The 17,401-nt window shown below is 49.3% G+C and overlaps 1 protein-coding gene across 13 annotated transcripts in view; it reads left to right on the top strand.

The window, feature by feature from the left end:
• The window catches only part of LDLRAD4 (low density lipoprotein receptor class A domain containing 4), a 382,754-nt gene that overhangs the window by 140,133 nt on the left and 225,220 nt on the right, over positions 1-17,401 (top strand). For 9 of the 13 annotated variants that reach the window (XM_077893070.1, XM_077893081.1, XM_077893110.1 and 6 more), the window contains one exon: positions 9,269-9,735. The exons of 1 other annotated variant lie outside the window; for it this stretch is intronic. In XM_077893070.1, the coding sequence (XP_077749196.1) occupies positions 9,696-9,735 (40 nt within the window). In that variant the 5' untranslated portion in view covers positions 9,269-9,695. Of the gene's footprint in view, positions 1-2,934; positions 3,137-5,770; positions 5,848-9,268; positions 9,736-17,401 lie in introns of those variants that run through there. 3 more of the 13 variants (XM_077893092.1, XM_077893161.1, XM_077893169.1) reach the window with 2 other exon arrangements.

The raw sequence follows: 17,401 nt of genomic DNA, 5'->3' as shown, positions 1-17,401 counted from the left end.
CCTGCCCCCTGTGCCTCCCTCGTGTCCTCCAGGGCTTCTATCTGAAGAACCTTCCTGAAGGCTCCCAGTGCAGAGCAGATGTTGGAATGAATCCGTCCTTACGTGTTGATTCCAGAAAGGAAGGGAGTAAATAAGGGCGAGATTTTGAGAAGGAAAATGGAAAAACTGCAGTAAGATGCCATGTTAGATGCAGAGAAAGTTGCCCATCCGTCTGGTGAGGTCCGTGGTGCATTTACGTCATGAAAGGCTTCCCAGGCACTGTGTGACCTTGGCGAGTGATGGGGAAATGAGCAGTGATTTCAGGTTTTGAATTTTCTGGTTAAAATCCCATCTTGCTGCTATAATCCTGCAGCTTTCTCTGGTGGCACCCCAGGAGTTCTTTCGTGCAGATGTGATGGGGACTAGTGAGGCCGACTGACTCCGCACCAAGCGGGGGTGGGCTGAGTAGACTGTTGGGAATGAGAGTTTCTGGAGCCGCCAGTGATGCTTCTGAAGCTCAGCAAACTCAACAGACTTACAAACACGAGGCTTCAGGTGCTGGAGAGACTGTCCCAGTCACACCGGGCTGGTGGAGGGGCCCGTTCTGCATTGTAGGAGGGCACGTTGCGTTGTTCCTCCTGCCCCCGGGGCTGCTTGCAGGCCACGCAGTACCTGTCTGTAGGGACCCCCCCCACCACTTGGTTGCTTTACTGTGTTAAGAGCACACACGTGGGCCTCTGTTACCAAGGCAGCGGAGATTGGCCTAATGAACACTTTCTGCTCGGCCAGAGGCCTCCGGGACACACAGGGGATGGGTTATGGTCCCGTTAGTTAGATACCAGGCAGCCCTTCCCCAAAAGTCTCCCCTTCAACAGCTGCTCCTCAGGACAGATGTACTTTCATGGCTCTGCCTCCGGCAGCCGCCCAAGAAGGCGTGAAGCCCTCAGTGCTCCCTACTAGGTGCAGAGCCGGGCCTGCTCGTCGGGCGGCTCGGCTCGGCTCGGGGCTGTCTCGGAGGCGGCGGTCAGCGTCGGGTGGACCGTCCCAGCGAGGGCCCGTCCCGCTCTCAGCTGCGGGCGGGCGGTGGCATCAGCTCGGGGGGGGAGGGGGGCGCAGACGGTGCCGTCTCACCCTGTGTCCCTCAGACGGCTGCTGAGACGTCCATCTCCTTGGGTCTCTGTGATCAGGTTGTTCCACCGGTGCTGCCTGGGCTAAACGAGCTCCGCTTCCAGAATTTGCCGTGTCTCAAGTGGCAGGTTCTCGTGGTTGGACTCTAAGTCATTCTTGAAAGATTGAGCTAGAGACGGTCCTTTCACTCTCCTATGAGAACGTGTGCTTTTCCTAGGGTAGCCAGGGCATCGGAGGTCTTCCTTGGTGCTGTGCGGCACACGGCACGTATCATTTCCTTTTCTGGTTCCCTTACATGGTAGAGACACCACCACGTGGAGAGGAAGTTGTAAGTTCTGAGAAGGTACGGGGTGGGCCTGTGTCTGTCTGCTGTGCAGACCGTGGGGAGGAACGGTTTTCTCTTTTCCGGACTCCTAAATCTCGTAATGGTATTTGGGCGGTAAGGAGCCTTTCTGCCGAGGCACAAGTCTCTAGACAATTGTGTGTGTGTGTGTGTGTGTCCCAACTTCGGGGGGTGTATCCCCAAAATTGCACCTACACTAAATTGAGCAGTAGTCCCTGCTGGCTACTGGTCAGAGCCTTACAGGCCCCAGGTGTTGGGCACATTCCCGTCACGTGCTCACTGTTACATCTCTTGTCTCTCACGTCTGTCCCAGACAACATTGATTTTTCTTGGAAATATCTAAGAAAAATATTATTGGAGTATCTCTATCCAACACTGCCCACCTCAAACCGGGCATCGAGTGGTAAAAAATCATAAAACAGAGGGATGCCTGGTTGGCTCAGTCAGTAGAGCATGGGACTCTTGACCTTGGGGTCATAAGTTTGAGGCCCATGTTGGGTGTGGACATGACGTAAGGAAGACGAAATCTTTAAAAAATTGTAAAACAGAAAATTACTTTTTTCTTAAAGGGATATATATATATTTTTTTCTCAGAAAATGAATATGAGCAAACAAGACAAAACTACAGTCATGAAAAATTTAGACGTTCCCCACGTGTTTTGATTAAAGATGCAAATGTGGAATGGGTCTGGAGCTTCGTAAGCAGGGGAGCTTCAGGAAACCTTTGCTCGTGCAAATGACTAAAATTATATAGATCGTTCGTCTCCCTAGGAGTATCGGCTGGGCTATTGTCGATCAATTTTTATTGGCTTTTAAAGGGTTGGGGTTTCTGTTCCCACACCTCCCGTTACGTAGACGAGTGCCGGATTTATCCCGCTGTTGGGAGGGGTCATTGGGATGTCCTCTTTGTGCCCCGTCATTCTCGGGGCTTCTGGGAGTTTGAGAAATGGGTGGAAAGGGCTTAGAAAGTCAGCACGTTACAAAGGGAGTGAACCAAACAGGGAACGGGAAGGAAGAAATTCGGATCGGAAGATCGACCCTGTTGGTCGTTTTCTGGCAAAGAGTGTAGAACCTGGTAAAGTTTATTTATCACGGTCTGTTGCTGCGTCTTGAATTTGATATTTCAATTAGAAACCTGAAAAATTTGATGATCAAGAGGCTCTTTTTCCTTTTAAAAGCCATTTTTTTGTCATTTTTCTCCTTCTTGTCTTCTACCGCATTTCATACCAAATATCTCACCCACACATTTTGTCTAATTTTGTATCATTTTCCCTGATCCTTTCTGTCATTAATTTTAGCTGATACAAAACGATTTTAAGCTTAGATTTTTATCTATCAAGAACGTTAAAAAATCAACTGAGGAACCATGAGATAAAATGCTATTTTTGCCTAATTAAGTCAGGTGAATACTAGAAAAAAGTGGGTGGGGAATGTTCTTTATTTTTACTTAAAAAAAAAATTTTTTTTAAGATTTTATTTATATGAGAGAGAGCGAGAGCACAAGTGAGAGAGGAAGCACGAGCGGGGAAGGAGGAGCGGGCTCCCTGTTAAGCGGGAAGCCTGACTCAGGATGGCGTCCCAGGACCCGGGGCTCAGGACCCGAGCAGAAGGCAGATGCGTAACCGCCTGGGCTGCCCAGGCGCCCCTGGAATATTCTCTGAAGACATAATTTATCAATCTGCTGAGGTGAGTTGTCATCTTGTAGCAGCTGCTATCTCTTTGCCATTCACTAGAGACCAGTGTTTTGTGTCTGTTTCCCCATTAAACATACAGTATTTCCAGGAGGTGGGCTCCCTCACTGCTTCTGTTTTATAGACGAGGAAACTGAGGCTCAAGGGGTTAAGTGACCGTTAAAGTCACGCGGAGCCAAAAACGAGGTGCACCCAAGGTCATCCAGCTCAGAGCCCGCCCTTTGGGCCGCTGGACTGTTTGTGTACAAAGCTCTCACTCGAGTGTGCTTTAAATGTTTGCACTGTCCGGGCCTCGGACTCGCAGGTGGAGCGTCCCCACCAAGGGCCCTCCAGGGTCTGGGGCTGGGGCCAGCAGCCTCACGGGGCACCACAGCCTCAGGACGTCGTGCAGCTGATGCAGCTCAACGAGGAGGCGGTCAGGCTGGAGCTCGGTGTGACTCGGTGCTGCGCGACCAGCATTTACTGGGCACCTGCTGTATTCTAGGCCCCGTGGAGGCCCACGCCGAGGATACAAAGATCAGCAAAAGGTTTCCATTAGCAAGCACCTCCATACACCCTATAGGCAGTTTGGGGACAGGATCCCGGTTTGCTTTGCTCACTCCTATCTCCCCATCCCCTTGCTAGAGTCCTCATCCCACAAAGAGCTATTGAAATGCTGAACGGGGACGATGCAGCTCGTGCAGAGCTCTGTAGGCCAGAGAGCGGGGTGGTCACGGGCAAGGCCTCCTGTTCCTGTCAGCTGGGGAATAGTTGGGGCCCAGGAAAGTGGAAAGCACCTCCGCGTCCCTTGGTCTCCGTTGGCAGTTGGTACCGGTGTGTGCTGTACCTCTGAGCTCTGCCTTGCTTGTCGCAGTCCCTTGTGGTGCATCCCTTCTCCTCCCTGAGCCTCCGTTTCCTCCGTCAAATGAAGGAGTGAGAGAGACAACGTCTCATGGCTTCCTGTGTCCCTAAATACGATGAGGAGATAGTTATAGACGTACAGATTCCCCAGGGACTGTTATCCTACTGATATCCTACAGTATCCTACTGTTACTTGGGGGGAAACTTCCTGCACCTTGATTTGGGCCTCAGACCGTAGGTCCTTCGGGATTTATCAAGTGTCGTGTATGCCAAAGCGACGCTTTATAGGACGTTCTAATAGAATTGCTGCTGTTGCCTTTTGTAGCTCGTGCGTATATTTGAAATGAGGGTTTCAGATTTTGTACTTGCTTGCAAAAACGATGACCTGACTCTCTGGAGCCCATCAAGCTACCAGGGCTCTGGCTTTATAGCTCTGGCAACACAACCTCAAATTGTCTTGTGCCCCCACATCATAGAAATTAGAAGTAGTGCGAGGGATCGGCCCCACCCCAGGTCAGCCTCTCCTGTTCCGGGCAGCTCGTTTCTCTGACGTGCTCTCAGATTTGGGTTCATGTGCAGATTTTCTATACTTGGTCATTATATTCTTTTCACACACACTGTCTTGTCTCCCTTGACCAGAGACGTGGCCACAGGGGAAGACCCAAGATCAGAAGGGACCTAGGGTTTCACGTCTTTACAGATGAGAAGGTGGGAGCCTGGGGGCTGAGGGACCCGACTAAGCCCCCTGCCCCCTGCCCCGTGGCTGCCTTGAGGGCAGGGAGCATGTTTTTTTCCCTAGGACACACCTGTTTGCTGTTCGAAATAATGAGACTCTTGGGCGCTTGCCAAGGTTCAGAGTGTCTGTTTGTGAGATGGAGGAGCTCGGGTGGGAAACGCTCCGTCTCCTGGGGGTAACTCTTTTTTTTAATTTATTTTTTTATTTTTCATTGGTGTTCAATTTGTCAATATATAGAATAACACCCAGTGCTCATCCCGTCAAGTGCCCCGCTCAGTGCCCGTCACCCAGTCACCCCCACCCCCCGCCCTCCTCCCCTTCCACCACCCCTAGTTCATTTCCCAGAGTTAGGCGTCTCTCATGGTCTGTCTCCCTTTCTGATATGTCCACTCATTTTTTCTCCCTTCCCCTTTATTCCCTTTCACTATTTCTTATATTCCCAGGGTAACTCTTGCTTCGGACTCTGGCTGGAAGTAGATCCTCAGGTTTCTTCTCTCTGCTCTTTCTCACGTCTGGTCTGTCTTGCTCAGTGTCCATTGTCGCTTTAAACTTAAGTGAACCAGCCAGAAGTGGAGTTTTTTTTTTTTTTTTCTTTCGGTGAGCAGTGTAGTACGACTCTTAATGTCTTAATTTTTATGTTTTTATTTTATTTTTATTTTTTATTTCTATTGTTTTGGTCAAGGTTAGAGCTGTCTCTTCACGTCTCAGTGTCCCGTTCCCCCTCGGACCTCTCTGGTGGGGAGTAGAGCAGTGAGAAACCATCAGACCCAGGCATGGGGCCTCCGCTCCCCGAGTGTCTTCGGCCTGGAGCCCGTTCGGCTGCTCAGTCTGGCTGTCCCCTAGGTAACCGACACTCCGCCAGGAAAGCAGTCTGTCTGCACGGAGAGGAAATACAAAATGAAACTGTAGTGTTTATTCCTTGTGCACTACAAATGTTTTGAGTGTTTGTAGATTTTTTTTTTAAAGGTTGTTTCACTTCATTTCTGGGTTTTGGCCTTTGTGTCTACTGAGTGACCCTAATGTTTCCTGAATCGCATGTGTCTATTTTTGTAGTGCGATTTTGTGAGAGCCGTGATCTGTTGAATGCAGTCTTCATTCCCCCAATGATTCCCAGGAGGACTGCACTTGATGTAAGTTTTTATGAATCAGGGGTAAAGCAAACATATTCTTTAACTTATTTGGTTAGGTTCTGTGGGTGTTCATGTTTTTTTAAAAAAGTGTCCCTTCCTGTGGGGATGTTTTTCCATTTGATGTGCTCAGTTTCCTTAGTAACTGTTGCTCTCTTATGGGAGGGATTTAATGACATTTTTCAAGTGCGGTATTGAATTAATTTATTTCCTGGTTGGGCTTTCCCATCTTTCCAAGGTAAATAGAACACACGTGTGTGTGTGTGTGTGTGTGTGTGTGTGTGTGTGTGTGTATGTGTGTGTGGAGAAGACAGGACGATGTTCCCCTGCTTGCTGTACTGGGGGCTCTTGATGGCTTACGATGACTCTGAACTTGCATCCTGGGTGAATCGCCTCCCTGTGTTTACTCTTCCTTCATTTTCTCCCCCCTTGATTTCCCTGATTTGAGTATTATTGGGGTTAAGGCACTTTAGTTTAGGGAATTTAGGCTTACCTGACATCCGCAGGTAGCCCGGGAAGCACAGATGGAGGGTCCAGAGGTGCAGGCCCAGTCCTGACTCCCCCGTGCAGTAGTTTTTGGAGTTCAGTCTCCTAACCTCTGTGCTTTTATTCATTTATTTATATTTATTTATTTATTTTTCTTTTTTTTCCCCCCCGCTCTGTGCTTTGAGGGGATCTGAAACAACGTCCTCTGAGGGTCTCTCCCGGAGGATGCTCCGTGGGTGTGAGCACAGGGAGTTACTGCCCCAGTCACTGTCTCACCCTGACCCCGGGGAGGAGGGGACGCCCACCCACTTCAGAGGCTCCAGCACCGCAGAGTAGCCTCTCGGCCAGGACGCGCTGCCCGTGGGCGGCTCGTCTTGGAAGCGTTGGCCCAGCTCCCCGGTGTGCTGCATTGGCAGGGTCCAAGCTGCCAGGGGGAAGCGGAAAGTCAGCCGCTCACCGTCCTCGTCCTCACAGGCCTACACTCCAGCAGGGGAGAGGGCGATGGTGCTCAGGGCCCCTGCGTGCAGCCATGACCTGGAGCAGCGACGCAGAGCTGGCAGCCAGGCTCTGAGGTCACCCGGGGGATGTCAAGGAGGGCTCATAGGGCTGGGTCATTTGAACTGAGGTTGGAAGGGGAGCAGAATGAGGGTGAGAGCCATAGGAGGGGGTTAGACGGGAGACGTGGATGACGTAGCATTCGTTCCATTGCTATGCCTTTTTGTTGATGCTTGGTTGGTTACTAAGCTGTGAAAGCAGATGTGCTTTGCATTTGCTGTTTCTGGGACCTAATCCCCCAGCTCTGTTCCACAGCCTGTCGGGTCATCCGACACTTTCTTGCTGAGTGTGATGGGCTTCCTGGCCCTGTCTCAGATGATCGGGTCCCTTGCTGAACGCAATGAAGTCTCCAGGTCCTGGGCCTCCTCACCTCTTTCTTGCATACTTCTAGAATGGGTATCTGTGTTGCTAGTGGCTGGGAAGAAAACATTTTATGGCATTTTACAGTTAAGTTTTAACTTAAAAATTGTGTATAAAAAATAAAAATAAAATAAACAATAAATAAAAAAATAAAAATTGTATATATTCCTGAACGTATGCAGGAATATAAAAGTTACTCATTAAGGAGATAATACAGTTGTGTCCGTCTGGTCTTTATTGGGAAACACACACATCGTACCCTAAAATTCCTAAAAATCCATGCCAGTACCTTGCCTGATACTCCAAGATGAGCTGCTACACACCTGTCACCATACTTCTCGTTTAGAAGAATTGAAAACAGATGGCAAGATGGATAAAAATGGCAAAAAAAGAAAAAAGTTGTTCTGTTTCTGTCCATATCTGCCTTAGTCTTCCCCATAGCCATTTGAAATGTGATATAGGTTAGCTTGATTTTTTTTAAGTTTTGCAATAAAACAAAATAAAATAAACAGAAAGCCTACAGTAAAATAACAACACCTCATCACGCTTCACATTGTCTCTGAGTTTAAAAACAGAGAATAAATAAAGTCTAGCATTTCTGTGCATGGAAAGCACCATAGCAAAGGGCAAAGAAAATCAAGGTTTTAAAGAATAGGGCGGGTAGGTTTTTGTTTTTTTCTGGCAATTCCATTTCCTAAGAATGATAGGTATAGTACATGTGATTAGGTTTACGTTAGAAGTTAGTGTAGGATTTTAGGGTGCTGATACTGTGAGTGTTGGTCATTTTAAGTGGAATGTTTCAGTTCAGAGAAAAAAATGTTTTGTCACATTTTCAAGTACTTCAAAACCATCATTTTCAGAAATGATTTTTAATTAAAGTAAGGTTTTTTTTTTTTTTTTAACCTATTCATTAAGTGTAAGGACTCATGGTATGCTACACCCTATTAACTGTGATACTGCAGGTCCATGAAGTCAACATAATTGACTTTATTAATGTAATTATGGTGCTTCATCGGTACATAAGGCCTTCCTCATAGTCTATATCAGTGATATTTCTGTTTCTACCTTATATTTACAATGAACGTTTAATAGTGTTCCTTTCCGTCATGCGCTGTTTCCTTATTTTTTCTTCCCTCTAGTCTGATGGTAAAAAAGAGGAATCAAGGTTATATTCTCTAAAGATTGATATAAATTTATTAGACTGAAGTGATGATATTGGAAAAAAAAAAAAAGGTTTCTTCTCCTCTAATACTGGAGATGACTATTTGGGTTCTGTTTTAAAAAGTCTCATCCTTTGGATTTGTGACATTCTTGTTATCGGTGCTGCTTCTTGTGTAATATAACAACACGAGACTATCTGGAAAGTGTTTCGTAAAGTGCTTTTATGATTATGTAATTAATATGTAATGTAAATTTTCAGATTAAGTTTGCCTTTCCTCCTCACTCTTTAAAAGATTGATACAGGCCTCCGTTGTCCCCTTTGCTAGTCATTTTTATTTATTTATTTATTTATTTATTTATTTAATTTTTTTATTTTATTTTTTGATATTTTTGATAAACTACTCAACCCGAGTCATTCCCAGAGCGCTGATGGCGATGGGTATGAACCTCAGACCTCACTTCTGATCCCTCGGGAACAAGCCCGGGAAGTGGGTCTCTTCTGCAGGGTATCTGTGGACTCTGAGTAACTGAGCGAAAGGCATTTGGATGTTGTGTGACCTTTGTAGCCATCTCAGCAAGGCTTAGAGCAGAGGACGCTGGCTTCTTCTGTCTTTTTTTTTTTTTTTTCTGGGCACAAGTAAAAGCTACCTTTGCTCCCCGCCCCTTCACAGACACGCAGGGAAAGGTGCTGGACCTGCCCCCTCCCCGGAGCTGCTGCAGTGCCCACGAGCACCACTCCGGGTGGCTTTCTCTCTCTCTCCCTCTCTCTCGTTCTCCCTCTTTCTTTCGGCCCCTATGGGTCTACTGAGTTTGATGCTCCTACAAGTCATCAGGAAAGTGATCTCTTTCTTTTTAATTTCAGCAAGGGGAGAGGCGAAGCACAGAGAGCAGCAGATCAGACCATACTGAGCTCCCTTAGAGCGGCTGAGACCGTGGAGGATGCTGGCTGCCAAGTGGCTGACGAGGGCCAAACTCTAAGGTGGGAGAGCAGGTCTCAGCGGGACAGCGTCCTCTGCTCCTGGGCTCACCATGGCCTTCACCCTTTGGCTGGACGGCTGACGTGACTGTGTGCCCCAAGTGTGCACGCTGCTGGACTGGGTGCTGTCCCAGGTACTGCTCTCAGTGTCTGGGAGCAGGGCAGGTGGGCATCAGATGCTACCACAAGCCGGACGGGGCAGAGCGATGGACTCCGACAAGCTAAGATGGAAGTGACCTGAGGCCTTGCCCAGGCGATTTCCTCTTGACAGGATAGCTTAAGAGTTGGAGCACAGGCTTGTCTGGGGAGCAGTATGCAGGAAGCTGGTTTTCAGGCCACAAATGCTTTCACAGGTGAGAACCCTCCACACTTAAAGCTTTATTTCAACTTTTAGTTGGTAGGTTGATAAAACACCAAACAGCTCTATAAGAGGAGTGTGCATTTGCATTTATGAGCTGAAGGCCTTACAGAGGCAAGGGGCTCAGGCTGCCATGGAAACTGACTTTGACAAAATAATACTATGTTTCTCTGCTCTCTGAATAGGAATTTGAAAACGCATTTGGCATTTTGCGATTCTGCTTTTGTTGAGCAATGTGGCACGCACGATATCCCCCAAGTCGCTGTTCTCTAAAGGGAATAGGTTACTTGCGGAGTAAAGGTCGGGGGTGGGTTTTTCTTTACGGAACTGGGAAGTGTCTCCGAGGGAATAGAGTTATCGATGATGAGCGACTTCTCCCTCCCCATCTCCAGTTTTGCTTCTCCGATTTGCTCATGTGCAAAGGGTGCTGGGGCGCGGTTCTGCTGAACTAGCCACGCTGTTAGGATTCTTCTCACATAAGGGGGCCCCCGGAGAAGCCCCACATCAATACCTGACATTGCTATGCACTCAGAGGCAAAGGGTTCTGGTTCGTGCGTTTTGCAGAGAATCAGTCCGGCCCATGCTCCCGAGCCGTGGCCTGCAAGGCAGGGCCTTTCGAATGTGGGTCCTTGCTCCTTGTCTGATTCACTCGACGTCCCAGGAAGCCACCAAATCCTTGCGGACCGCTGGCTCCTCATGAATGAAACAGGGGCTTTGAAGTCGAAGAGACTCCTGGAATCCAGGAGAAACATTTCTACACGAAAAGAGGTGTTTTTGTGTTTACGGAAAGATGGTGGAATCACCGTGAGAAGCAACCGTATTCTGTGGTCCCGTGACCCCTAGGGGTGCGCAGCGGTTCAGGGTTGGCTACAAGAGCAGGTGAGGCTGCCGGGCTGAGGCCCGCAGGGACTTCTCCCCACCGAGCTCCGTCCTTGGGCGGCCGTGGCTCCTCGGGCGTCCCTTTGCTCGTCCGTAAGTGGAGACGGCCTTGGTCAGCCCTCGGCATTTGCAGCTGCCCGGAGGGAGGGCGAAGCCAGTGTGTGGGGTGCGGCCACGGGCCTCCACACACCCTGGGCCGGTGGGTCCCGACGTGGACTTAAGTGTCCAGCGGGTGGCCCCGTCCAGTCCTCCGTGCTCCCGCTCCCGGGGCCCGTCGGCACCTGCACCTTGATGTGGGAGCCCTCCCGGGGCCGTCACCACCTGCACCCGGACGTGGGAGCCTCCCCGGGGCCCGTCGGCACCTGCACCTGGACATGGGAACCCCCCCCCGGGCCGTCGGCACCTGCACCTGGACGTGGGAGCCCCCCAACCCCGGGGCCGTCGGCACCTGCACCCAGACGTGGGAGCCTCCCTGGGGCCCATCGGCACCTGCACCTCGACGTGGGAGCCTCCCCCCGGGGCCATTGCCACCTGCACCTGGACGTGGGAGCCCCCCCAGGGCCCGTCGGCACCTGCACCTGGACATGGGAGCCTCCCCGGGGCCCGTCGGCACCTGCACCTGGACGTGGGAGCCCCCCTGGGCCCATTGGCACCTGCATCTGGACGTAGAGCACCCCCGGAGCCGTCGGCGCCCTCTGAGGTGCACGAGGCTGTATTTAAATGGAGACCCAGAGAAGCACCATCAAGGTGCTTCAGGACCGTCGGGCTGCCAGGACCCTGCCCTCCTGGCCTCCTTCGTGGGCGCACTGCGGCCGTTCAGTCGCACGGGCTGCACCCTCGGGGGATGTCACCTCCACTCTTCCTCGTGGAGGGCAGCACATGGGGACGTGATGCGAAGCAGCCCTTGGGAGTGGCCAGGCCCTTCGAAGCCTTCTCGGCCCCCTGGGACACAGCCGGGAGGCCCAGGGCGAGTGCAGGGAGCTCTGCACGCTCTGAGGAGACCCCCCCAGGACTCCCGCTGGCTTGTGCCTGGCCCACTGAGGCAGTTGATTCTGCGTAATAGAAGCCCTGGGTTCCGCCTGGAGAACTCACCAGAATTAGGACAGTGCCTGACGCCCTGAGGCCTGAGCAGCGGCAGCTGCAGCCGTGCCTGTCACCGCCCTGGTCGCCAGCTACCAAGAACCCTGCTCGCTTCCTCACCCGTTGGCTCTGCGCCACCCTCTCGGGGTTCCTCTCCAACTCATGTTTTCTTGGCTTCGTTTAACTTCTAGTTGATGCAAGAACTCTGTTTCCGTACGACTTTGGCCTCCTCCTAGTTGCATCAGCCTACTTGAATGATGATCATTTTTTTAAATTTATTTTAATAATGATCATGTTGGTAGCAGTAGTAAAATACTACCCATGGCCATTGTTTTAGGAAACTTGGCGTGTCTTCCCTGTTTTAATTCTGTCCTCACGACAACTCAGAGGCCTTGCAGGTGTGCTCATGCTTGGTGCAGGGGCACGCTCAGCAGAGCCAGCAGTGAGGTGGATTTTATTTATTTATTTGAGAGAGAGAGAGAGAGTGGGAGAGGGAGAGAGAATCTGAAGCAGACTCTACACTGAGCGAAGAGCCCGACATGGGGCTCGATCCCACAACGGTGAGATCATGACCTGAGCTGAAAACAAGAGCAGGATGCTTAACCAACTGAGCCACCCAGGCGCCCCGATCTGTGCATTTTTGGGGGAACTGTCGATTATTGAATATGAGTTCTACGAGCCGGGCCCACGAGTACCTCTAGGACCATGGCGTTAGCTTCCCATAGGGAGATAAAGGAGCATGGGTAGAGCGCAGGGGACCTACGGACGCAGCCTTCCCTGGAAGTGGGTCCCTGTGGACTGGGCTCGTCATTTTTATTCTTTGCCTGCTCTTCTCGCCTCTCTTTCTCCACATGGTCAGTGAAGGTCGCTTGCGATGTAGAATGAAAGGGCCGATGCTTTGTCGCTGCCCAAGCAGTGGGGTAAAGCTGTAGGGGTGGGTAGGAGCCTGGCACCCACCCCTTAGCTGACTTGCTCTTATTACATTTCTTGACTTCAGTCTTTTCTTGAAGTCCCAGGGCAACGAAAGGTGCTAAATGTCTTAGTTTCTGGAATTGAAGATGCATGGAGTTTGTGGATTCTCTAGGCCAGTGGAAAAGGCCTTTAATTACCTTTCAACCTTTACTCATTATCAAAGAAGTCATCCTAGAGCAAAGCTTCAAAGTTTTAGGATTGTGAGAGAATTTTTTTTTTTTTTTTAGATATTTAAATGGGTGAAGGGGTTAAGGCATTTTTCCTTGGCTTTAAATCTTGTTCTGGGCATGACAGAAACCACCATGTAGTTAAACATGCCTGCCTCCACTTAAAAAGATGTGTCATTTACGTTTTATATTTCAATTCCCTCAGTGATGGGGTCTGGGGGCTCAGGAGTCCTCTTAAGGAAGGGGTTCGGGGCTCCAGTCTGGCTGGGAGGGAAGCCCGGGGACTGACGGGAAGCTGGGTGTGCTCGGCTGGTGGGAGCTTGGAAGCCCTTTCCTCCCCACGCCAGTGCTGGTTTGGTGCCCCTCTTACACCTTGTTTCCCGTGTAACTGTAGGTGCACACACACGGATACACATTGCAAAATCCTCCTCCTAATTACGCTTTTCTTAGGCTATTCCTGGCACGCGGGAATTTGTACGTTTTCTCAGCATATATAATTTAGAAATGATTTTCATCATTTAGGTACTATTTTGTGACCAAAAAAAAACAAAACAAAAACTTAGTTGAACAGGTCGTTCATTGTAAGCAAATTTGGAAAGCACAGAAAAATTGCATTAGAAAAATAATGACCCATACATACAATCTTGCCACGTTCAGTTTTCCACTGTTTACATCTGGCTTCTGTCCTCTTTTGTCCTGGGTGCGTTTCCTCCTGTGTATCCAGTTCTATCACCTGATCGTTCCCCTTTAACATTACATGATGAGCATTTTTAAAAATTCTATTTATTTATTTAAAGAGTGCACACACACACACACACAAAAAAAAAATAAAATAAAATAAAGAGTGCGCACAAGCAGTGGGATGGGGCAGAGGGAGAGGGAGAGAATCCCAAGCAGACGCCCAGCTGACCGTGGAGCCTTGGGGCTCCATCTCACAACCCTGAGACCACGGCCTGTCGGACAGTCAGCCCTGACTGAGCCACCCAGGCACCCCAGCATTTCCTTTATAGATATGTTTTAAAATTGCTGCATAACATTCTTTTATGTGTGTGTACTTGAATTTTTTTTAATAATAAATTTATTTTTATTGGTGTTCAATTTTTAAATTGTGTTCTTATTACCGGACATTGCAATTTTTGACAGCTTTCGCCCTTATGAATAATGCTTTGAGGAACACCGTTGTGCAATAAGCTCTTCTATGGATTGGGCCATTTTCTGAGGTTAAGCTCCCTGAATCAGAATCATGGGGTCCCACGATATGACTTGATTAAGGTTTATGATTGAATTTTCAAAGGGATTGGTTGGTCCCAGCTTCTGAGACTGTGCTGAGCTCAGGTTTTTCCCAGTCGCCTGTTCGTAGTCGCTGTGGGCACTCCCTGCCCCTCAGCTGTGAGACGAAGCAGCCCTTGCCTGTCCTGCAGGGGGTCGTGAGATTAGTGCAGGTTTAGGGAGCTCCTTGCAGCACGATGCTGTAAGGCTACCTGAGTGCCACGAGTTATGACAATGATGCTAATAGTTGGTTTGTGCAAGTGAAAACTCAAGCATCCTACGCTCAGTGTTTTTGTTCTTTTGGGCAGTCTTTCTGCCTGGCTTTATTAGTTCATGGAAGCTGTGATGTAGATGGACAGATTCCAGTAAGATCAGACTCATAAAAACAACACCCCAGCGCCCCTGGGCCTAGGGAAATGGGAATCCTTCCAGGCGGGGTTGGTCAGCTCTTGGTTGAAGCATAATAGTGACGGAGGTTTTCTCTGGTGACTTGGAAAGCATCCCGCCTGGGTTATCACCATTATATCCTAAGGAAGGTGCTGGTTTCCGATTCTCCCTCCTTCCCGCCCCCGGTGCCACCCTTAAATACTGTCCGATTACATTTCTTAGGCTTTGGAATCCTTTCATTCCATATTAGAAGCAGCATATCCTTGGATGACTAAGTAAGTCAACCAGATTCCTTCAGAATTTATAAGTCTTTCTTGTGAAAAGGATAATCAGAGCTAGTCGTTAAACACATGAAGGTTATTTCACTCATAACGGAGAAGGTTGAGAGCTGATTTAATAGTCTTCAGGTGTCTGAAAGGGAGCTGTTTTGTAGATTTAGGTGATTGGGGTTTCTTAGCCACTAATAACCAAAAAGGAAGAATCACTTAAATTGAGTTGTTGGGATGCTAGTTTTCCCCCTCGTCTTGGGCCTAGGACTCTCAGACCCGTTTTTGTTGCCTGTCCTTGGAGCTCTTGCTGCCCTGTGTGCCTGGCTCTCGGGCTCCTTGGGACATGATCATCTGGCAGCCTCTACCCACACCGGTGCTTGTATCAGGGAATACGATTTTCCAGGTGGGAGCATAGGAACCACACCAGTCCTGACACGCCGCTCACCCCACCCACCGCGCATTGCCTTCACCATCTAAGCTCCCAGCCTCTTTTTCCGTCTCTTAAACAATCAGCCTTGACTTCCGCTGACTGCTTTCCGCTCTCATCCAGTCTTGACTAAGTGTGCCATGAACGTAAGCATGAAGGTCCTTGGGAGGATGGTTGTAAGATCACTATGTGCCACGCCGTGTTCTAGGCGCTTCATACGTATGATCTTATTCAAGACCCAAAACAGTTCTGTAAAATAACTGCTATTATGGAGTGCTTTTGACAGATGAGGAAAAACAGGCACGGGCTAAGTAAAGGTAACACCCCTGGTAGGATAAGGAGCTGAGATTAGAACCTGTAATTTCAGCACAAATGACTAGATAATAATCACAAATGACTAGACTATGCCTGGAATATGGTCAAGGCCAGCCATTGTCAGGAAGTGTTTCCCTTCCAGCTTATCAATACCCACAGAGAACTATGATCCAAATGCAGCTCTTGGAAAGGGGGTTTCATGGAGACGCGCATATGACAGCTGTATATTTAAGGATGGTTGGCCTCTGAGGACATTCTTTTTCGACCTAATAATGATAAGATACTAGCCTATGTGTACACTGTGGCATCCGCTATATGGGCTTATGTTTCTTCTCTGATTCTTGTTTTCCTTCTCTAATTCTAGGCTCAGTTGGACCACACAGAGTGGGTCTTGTCTCTGTGGCAGCCTTTTAGGGGTCTTTGGGTAAGCACGTGCAGAAGCACTGCAACACCTCTCTTTCTTCTGAGTCTGTAGCCCAGGGCAGCATGGATGTTGTCCAGTAGTCTAGCTGGTATGTTTTCAATATAAAATATGTTTTGTCACAATCTTTTTTTTTCCTTTTAAAAACAAAATGAAAAAAATTAAAAAAAATTTAAAAAAATGAACAAGAGAAATTCCATTCACTTAGATCCACTGGCTAATGTTCTAGAATAGAAGAAAGGTCTGCCTGCCTCACGTTCCGGTTTGCTCCTACCTTGTGGTGCTCCGTTCAGTGCTTAGATATGGGACAACTAGTTCCTAGCGCAAGAGGAGGTTGTTTGGGATCCAGAGCATGAAGATTCTGGAGAACACCTCTTGTGAGCATATAGCAGCTCATCCTTCACACACACACACACACACACACACACACAGTCCATTTTTTGTGTTGAGGATGCAGTAAGGATAGGAGAGAGTGGGCTTGGACTCATAAGATCTGAATTTTACCTAAGGCCTACCATTTTTGAGGGGCAAGAGCTGGGCAAGTTACTTAATCTGGGCCCCAGCTCTTTTTCCTGCAAAATAGAAGTCATGACCTCAACCCACACAAGCTAAAGAGAAAACCAAGGTGGCCGTGCCGTAGCAGGCTGCCTGTGTTTCTCCACAGAACCCCTGCCTTGCTGGAAGCCCTTGGGACTGTGCTGTGAGGCCCTCTGCTGAGGCCTGGATGGGGAAATAGGTGTGGCCTCAGGGATGGGTTGCCTGGGATGGGGCTTCTCCTGCTGGAGCCAGGCCTCCTCCGCGCCTGCCCGTAGTCTTCATTGCATGAGCCCAGGGCACATTCACGAGCCTGGACACGAGCAGGGGGGTGAATCAGAACTTAAACCTTGCCGTGCGGTCGCATATAAATGGTGCAAACACTGTTCAGGCGGTTGAGGTGCTGGGACCTATTGGCTAAGACGGGGCAAATGGATTATGGATGGATTTGGCAGCTAATTCTGGCCCCGCCCTGGCCATCTGTGAGTTCGTGATGTGTGACCTGACACTGCGGTCTGTGCCTCTGTTGTTTCTTTACTCCCTTCTGAACAACGTTTCCATTTGGGGTGGAGCAGTTATTCGGCCCCAACTGTCTTCTAATGTTAAACATTACTATGTCGACTGAGGACACTGGACTAAGGCAAGTGAAAGGCAGCACAGGGAAAATTGGTCCTCGTCGTTGCGTCGTCCTCCCTTGCGGTCCCTCGGCTGCCCCCTGGGGCCCTCTGTCTGCCCGGCGGTTGTGGCTTGTCTCTCCCCTTCCTTGGCTGCCGCCCGCGGTGCCGACAGTCCCACCGGGGCTCAGAGTCGGGGTGGGCTGCTACTTCCACATGGCAGTCGTGCCCCTTCACAAATGTTTTATTTCTCTGAAACCATCCTCCTCTGTGAGATGGAAAAGGGTTAAATGCCCACTTTCTTACGTGGGGATACAGAGCCAAATT

The sequence above is a fragment of the Canis aureus genome, chromosome 1, assembly GCF_053574225.1.
Source record: "Canis aureus isolate CA01 chromosome 1, VMU_Caureus_v.1.0, whole genome shotgun sequence".
NCBI lineage: Eukaryota > Metazoa > Chordata > Mammalia > Carnivora > Canidae > Canis > Canis aureus.
This window is presented reverse-complemented; position numbering and strand designations above follow the sequence as displayed.